General features: G+C 42.7%; 1 protein-coding gene across 4 annotated transcripts in view; it reads right to left on the bottom strand.

The window, feature by feature from the left end:
* Nucleotides 1-325: 325 nt before the first annotated feature.
* The window catches only part of DENND5B (DENN domain containing 5B), a 104,715-nt gene continuing 97,548 nt past the window's right edge, over nt 326-7,492 (bottom strand). For all 4 annotated transcript variants that reach the window (XM_063395637.1, XM_063395638.1, XM_063395639.1 and 1 more), the window contains 4 exons: nt 6,889-6,971; nt 6,617-6,743; nt 5,699-5,873; nt 326-4,864 (listed from right to left, as the gene is read on the bottom strand). In XM_063395637.1, coding sequence (XP_063251707.1) covers nt 4,681-4,864; nt 5,699-5,873; nt 6,617-6,743; nt 6,889-6,971 — 569 coding nt within the window. In that variant the 3' untranslated portion in view covers nt 326-4,680. The remainder of the gene's footprint in view (nt 4,865-5,698; nt 5,874-6,616; nt 6,744-6,888; nt 6,972-7,492) is intronic.

Genomic DNA, 7,492 nt, shown 5'->3' with positions numbered 1-7,492 from the left:
ATAAGCAGCTCTATGGATTTTATTCACATCTATAATGTTGAAAAGCACCAGTATCATCACACAATATATTTCAGGATTCCCACATATATGGTCCCAAGCTCTGAGACTTTCAGTCTGCCTCTTCTGCCTCTTCAAAACAGAGTTAAAATGAATGAACAGACATGCCACACCTCACACACACCATGCACACACACGCAGGGCTCTACATTTCAAACTGTTAAAGTTTCCAGAATTTCTCCTATTTTTGCCAATTCCAGCATATTCAAAGCTGGGAGGGACATGGGAGAAATTTCTGAAAATCCAGTCCAACTTAGAAAAGAGGGCATTTTACTGTCTTTTTTTTTTTTTTTTCTTTGCACCTTTTTTTTTTTTTTTTTTGCAGGCAACCATCTCTCTCTTGTCCATCAACCTTTCCTCTTCCACAACATGCTACTGGACAGACTGGAGAGCATGAGCTTCACTCCTGCATTTTAATCCATTTTAACCCTGAGTTCAAATATGAGAACAACTCACGTCAAGAGAGGAAAGAGAAGACCCTTTGCTACAGGTTAATCTCATCTTTCTTCTGCCCATTCCTCCAGATCCTCAGGGCACAGCAACCCTGGTTGCCTAGTGAACGTCACCCTGGTAAGAGCTCAGCTTCACTCTGATCCCATTTCTTCCCTGTAATCAGCCATGTTTCCCACTCAAGCCTTGGAATAAAAAGCTGCTCAGGCTCAGCACGGTGCCTGCCTCCCTTTTGTGTCAGGGGAGGCAGAAGGGCTGGTTTTGGGGACCGTCCCTCACACCTCCTTCTCCCCAGCTTTGCTCCAGCAACTTCCCACAACCAGAGTCAGCACCAGCTGGATCATTCTGTTCAGTGTGTTCCCTCCAGGCTCAGATCAGCTCCTCAGCTCGAGACCTGAATCTCTTGGCTCCTCTGCAAGGAGAAAGTGACACCAACCATTATTCTCACAGTTTTATTTGTAAAGGACATAGCATGAAAAGCTGTATTTCAATGTACTTCAAAACCTGAAAAAACCATGTCGGTTTGTGGTGTGTATGTTAAAGTGCTTGATATAACAATACTTTTACTAATGTTGTCTTGAAAACAATCCAGTTCTTATTCCGTTAGTAATAATGTAAAGACAAAATATACTCAGTGGAGACGTTTAGGGATCATTTTAAGCTATACAGGGCACATTTGTACATTTCAAGTGTAACACACAATATTTCCCCTCACGATGCGCACCTTCATTTGATTGAAAGAAGGAATTTTTTCAAATATGCCGCCACACAACTACCCTAAAAACACATTTTTGAACTATGATAGCTAATTACACAAACCAACCTGGAATAACATGAGTAGATTTTTCACTAAACAGTACAACTTCATTTATTTCAGAGAATTATAAATACACATTTTGTACACAGTGAGGCATTTGATTCTCTGACTCCCTCAAGTTACCATGCTGGCTGTTAGTACAACTGGACTATGCAAACTCAGACATCTGCAGACAGGCATTGGATAGGATTTTTTTTGTTTTTTTAAAAAGCAGATACCAGAGAGCTTTGGTCTTTTCCAAGATTCCCTTTCTCAACCAAAGAAGGTGCTTTAACACTGAAGTAAAAACTGTGTTCGCTTAGAAGAATCCTGATGGGTTTCTCACCATTCTAGTGGGTAGAATGATTTCTGTAAACCTTACAGAAAAAACCTCACAGTTTCCAATCAACAAAAGTAGTCCACTTAAAAAAAATCCTACATGGTAGAACACAAATTCACTATGAAGAACCATTCTCCCAACGTTGTCAAATAACTGGTCTAGGAATCTGAGGCATTCAGCTGTGCCCCTTTCAACATATCTTGGGGTGGTTTATTGCCTACAAGGAAACATGAGACATACATAATTTTTATTGTATTATTATTAATATGATGTGAAACCTGACAAAACCAAACAAGTCAACACTTGCTGAAAAAGCTGAGGTGAAGTTGTGTTAAGTGGTAAAGGTTTCTTAATGTAGTCTGAAATGGGGAAAGGCCCTGATTTGAATTTTAAAAATTCCCAGGTTTTGACTTCTTTTAACTTAAGAAAGATTTCACGTAGTTATTGCCTTTTTTCTCTGCGTGTGGTTTGTTCATTTAAATGAATGACCTCTAGAGGTGTCTACATTTCTCCTTTATCCTGCTTGCACTTAACCCTTGTCATGTCAGATGAATGTTCCGACTGCTCCAGTCATACACAGCCTTTGGAGAAGTCTGCAGCAGTGTACTTTGGGAAGCATCCAGCCTGCAAATGCAGACGATGCTGTGAAGAAATCCAAAGACTAAAGAGGTGGTAATTTCAGTAAAATGAAAGTCACTTAAGACTGGGCTGGGTGTGAAAAAATCCTGTATAGCAGTCATTAGACATGAAAGGCCTGAGTAGTAATAGAAATCAGAACATCCTAAGCAGTCATTACCAAATAATGCTGCCACATGGTTTCTGGTGCTAAATGTATAATTCATTGATAGAGTTAAGTACAGGGACACATTTGCAATTGCTGCTGAAGGGTTGTCATGCATGTCTGCTGACTCTAAGCAGACATGCCTGGCCACACAGAAAATCCTAACACCCCAAATTTCACATTTCTGGAAATGTAAGAGAGCTGTCACACAGCTGTGGGCTCTGGCTACTAACTGGAGACACCATTCACAGCCTTTACATTAGTTATTCACACCCACAGCAGCGACATGGCAGTGCTGCCTGCAGTATTTGGGATGAGTTCAGTCAGTTTAAGGAAGCACAAGCTCAGGAGGAAAGAATGGTTACTGAAAGCTGGAACCCTCACTAAAGTGGAAGGCTCCTTGACAGTGTTATTTTACTCCTTTCTTAGAAACAAAAAGGCTTCTATAACATAAAACTCTCCACTGAAACAAAGTTACATGAAGAGTTTTCTTCTGGTTGGGAGTCTGAGGAGAAACTTTGACACTGAAGTGAGTGCTGTTCTACAAACTGGGCAGCAGAAGGACCACAGGAAAGTGGAGAAGCTTGACAAAAGGCAGGTGAGAAAGTAAATCCTTATTTTCATCCTCTTTCCACCATGCACACACTACGCCAAGACCTGCCACTGTCCACCATTGCCAAGCCCTTGCAAACGCCACTTGGGAGCACAGTGCAAGGCAACACACTTACAGATCCAGTCAGGGGCCCTTCCCAAGCCTCAGCTGACAGTGAGACATCCAAAGAATCCACTGACCAAATGCCCAACATTGCAGGGAATAAACAAGTGAAAACAAAAACCTGTATTTAAACTAACTTCCAAAAATTACAACCAGGTGAATCTAACTGTGTCCTCAGACCCTTCCAACTCCCATCCACAAGAATGGAAAATATACTCCATATTTACTGCATGGTATTCACAAAATGATTTTGATATAATCTCTTGTTCACTTTGTATCATACAGTTGCTCCCAATTCCTCATCAAGAGCTGTATCTCTATATATGCACTGTATTAGTAACATATTAACTGGAAAGAGTGTCGGACAGAAGCCTCAAAATACCAACATGACATTAATTTTTCCCCCTCCTTTTGCTTAATTCCTTTTATTTTTGTAGCTGGATAATTAAAAAAAAAAAAAAAAAAGGTCATCCAAGACCCTGTACTCCCCTAGGAACACTCATTCTGCAGGATAAAGGAAGACTCATAACCTGTCAGCACTTCCAAGCCAGTTCGGTAGCACAGCAACAGCAGTGTTTGTGGCTCTACAGCAACGATTCTTCTCAAGTACAGCAAGAATTTGGTATAAGCCAAATTCCTCATCATGGGGAAGAAAAATGGTCATCCACAACACAAACTAGCTGAGGGTGAATCATGAGAACATCTAGACAGGGAAGGGACACATGGAGCGAGTCAAGCAAGCCACCATTCCCCATCTCAGGCTGCAGCAGCAAGGCTTCAACAGGTATCTCATCCTCTCAGGCTCCGAGGCTGACAGCAGTCCTTCTCTCCAGTGTTTAAGCATTCCAACACTTGTTTCCCCTTTTGGAGATCAACAGGAGTGACACAAAAGACCTTACAGAAAAGAAATGACGACTCGCTACTCCCATGCATGGGAAGGTGAGTCTCTGAACAAACAACAAACTAAGAGAGACCATGTACAGTAGGGTAAACCAGCATATGCTTACAGCATTTCCAAGAGTGACAGGATCACAATGGCTACATAAGGATATTTGCTGTATTAATCTGCAATACCTGAAAAAAGCCCTGCTGAGTTTGCGCTGTATTTACACGTTGATTGGCTTCTTCCTCGCAAGCAAGTAGCGGCATCCCTTCCCACCTTGGTCCTTCCCTCCCTCCCCCAAGTCCTTCCCCTGGGTTTAAGCTACTCATAGTCAGAACAAGAACATTCAGTCTAAGAAAAATTTCTTAGAGTAATATAATTTCTTAAAGAAGATAGCATATTTACACACATCTAACACATGAAAATACTCTATTTTTTGTACTAAATTTCTGTTTCAAATAAACTACAATACTGCATCTCAGCTTTCTGCAGCTTTAGAGGCCAGTCCCATCGGGCACAAACCGGGCTTCCCAATCCTGCTTCCACCAGCAGCTCTGCCTTACAGTGGTGCACTACCATGTCATTCAAGTCCTGACAGGTCTCCAATTGTGGTCTGCTGTTTTGGGAAAGGAGTAATGAAGTTCTCAGCCAAGCCATGCTAAACATCCACTCCTTTAATGAGCGATCCTTCTAGGATGATGTTGAAATCATGCAGTGTCTGTAGGACTCGGATCAGGGAGTTGACAGTCATGCGGTCCCGGAGGAGGGCGTTCTCCTCGTACATCCTGGTGATGGGCGGGCACTCTGCCAGCAGCGGGATCCACTGAGACAGCAGGTGGTCCCTGAAAAGGGCGGGACAGGAATCGTTTTAGCACCAAGTACAACAGATCTCACACTGGAATTCTTCTAGAGCACAACCTAAAACATGCAGCCCTTTTTGTGAGCGGTGGCTGTTGTTGGCACATACAAGTTTGCCATGTAATCGCACCCTTTGATTTGGTTAGTAAAATACTACCTACTGTAGAAATGAAAATTGAAAGGTATTAGCAGAACTGGGCATTTGCAAGAATCCAGGAACACTTTCAGATCAGGAACAGGGAAAGTAAAACTTGACAAAAATCTGACACACGTCTGCCAACTGGTTTTCCAAGTACCCACACAGATAAGACAAAGATCGTACTTATTTCTAGACATACCAACTTCTACCCTCCAAATCATCCTCCTGCCCCTCCCCAAATGCAATACAGAAAGTGCCCTATTAGGAAAGAAAGATTCATCTAGAACAGTTCTGTCAAAATTAAAACAGGCATCCCATTTTCACAAGCAACTGAATGAGGATTTAGAAATTCACCAGCTCCTGAAAAGGAACTCTGCATTCTCAAAGTCAGTACTTCATCAAAAATAGCATTGCAAGACAGAATTCATACACATGACTGTCAAGCTAACAGTTATAAAGAAGCTCAAAACACTTTTAGCAGTTTAGACACTAGCCATGTATTATTAGCACTTCTTTGCTCTAATATTTGACGTAGTACTAAAGCTGCCTAAAATAGACACCGGATAATAGATAGGTGTGAGATGTCTTAAAATGGAAAACTAAAGGTAATAACAATGGTGGAAAAATATTCTTCTAGTCTAATGCCAGAGGACACACATAATGAAGAGCAGTTCGGTACCTTGTCCCCAGGCAAACCAGGATTTGGAATTTGCCATCCTTTCCAATGTTCCTTGGAGCTGTATTGATGGCACTGACATAATGACAGAAGGTTTTGCATGAAGATCTCTGAAGCAAAAGGGCCTCCTCATTGTCTCCAATCTGATCACTGGATTCAAAGTAAGCAACAGCTTTCTCTGTGGTAGGGAGAACATCAGTGAGAAGCAGCACTTAATTTTGACACAGGATCACACAAAGGAATTCTTAAAAAGCCACCTGCTGAGAGCTGTTCCAGTTTATCTATGAATTCCTGACTCTGAAGACCCCAGGCAAGTGGTCATCTCCACCTTTGCCATGGTATAGCACTGGTCAGTCTGGCTGATGTCTAACACAGGTAATACCAAGGAGCAGCACCGGGGCTCCCCTCAACGGTTTCACTCTAAGTGATACCATCAGCATTGATTTTTCACTTTTTTTGAGTAAGCACTTACCCTCAGGCTGAGCATCTCTGCCTGCAAACCCGTTCTAAGAGAGAAAGTACATCTTAAATTATCCCTATAGGGGTAAGGATCACCAGAAGACCAGTGCAATGATTAGGAGAGTTCTCATAAACCAGGAATCCAAAGCCTTCCCTCCCTGCCCTCTCCCAGTTCTCACCCTAACACTGATTGCTCCTCTACCCCAATCTCCAGCCTACCTTCTTTCTCTCAGAAAAGCAGCTGTTTGAACTAGGAACTCTTAAATTTCTGCACAGACTCACACTCTTCTCTTACACAGAGTTTCGTATTTCTCATCTCATTGGGTTTCTCATTGACTTTAAGCAAACTGGAGCAGGTGCCCGGCAGGAGAAATGGCACTCTAGCTGATGAGAATCCAAGGTCTGCATGTGAGGAGTCCTTTTGCCCTAAACCTTCACCTCCAAATCTTATACCAGACTTACCTATGAAATCCCAGATGAAGACATTCTTATGAAAAATGCGAGCTGATTTGAATCCATGGTGGAAGACCTGCTCCAGCGCTGCAACCAGACCATTTTCTCCACACAACAGAATGGTAAGGCTCCCTCTCTGTGGAAAAGGGAGAGTAGATAAGCACAACTGGCCTTGTCTGAATGCCAGAAACTTCAGATCTAATAGCAGTACATCTGCTGGTACTTCAGTGCCATTTCTGTTTATAAAAACTTGCAGGCAAGTAATGAGAAGTAGGAATTACCTCTTTTTCTGGCTTGTGGAAGTGTTTCACAATATTGTTCACAGCTTCCCCGATTCCCTCTTGGATCTGCCCCGCATTAGGCTCTGTGAAATGATGGAGAGCAGACTAGCTGAAAGTTAATCTCTCCTTGCTTGACATTTCAGCACTCATGTCATCTAATTTACAGGAGCTGGACAGATGCATGAGCAGGATCTACACTGTCCCATCTCTGTGCTTTAGCACAGAATGCCTCGTGTGACCCTCACAATCCCGTGTCCTGTTGCAGCCATGTGCAGTTACTCATAAAAGCTAATTTTAGGGATGTGAGGTTGATGTGCCCTAGGGTCCCTGCAGAGATAAGCTCCACCAGAAGGCAGTTCACAGCAGCCACATCAAGCTCTGAGCTGCCCTCAGAGAGGCTTGTCTTCCCACAGACTGCAAAAGGAGCTGGGAGGCTGAGCAGCATCAGCTCCTGCAAATTCTGCTGCCTCCTCCTCCCTCATCTCATATCTCCATGCTCCAAAGAAAGAGATTATTATCTCTCAACAGTCAAAAGGGGACATTGAAAGAGGCAACGTGAACGTCACAGAGCAAACACCAATCAGGGAAGGCAGGGAAAGCTCAT

Source organism: Prinia subflava, chromosome 4 (assembly GCF_021018805.1).
Source record: "Prinia subflava isolate CZ2003 ecotype Zambia chromosome 4, Cam_Psub_1.2, whole genome shotgun sequence".
Lineage (NCBI taxonomy): Eukaryota > Metazoa > Chordata > Aves > Passeriformes > Cisticolidae > Prinia > Prinia subflava.
This window is presented reverse-complemented; position numbering and strand designations above follow the sequence as displayed.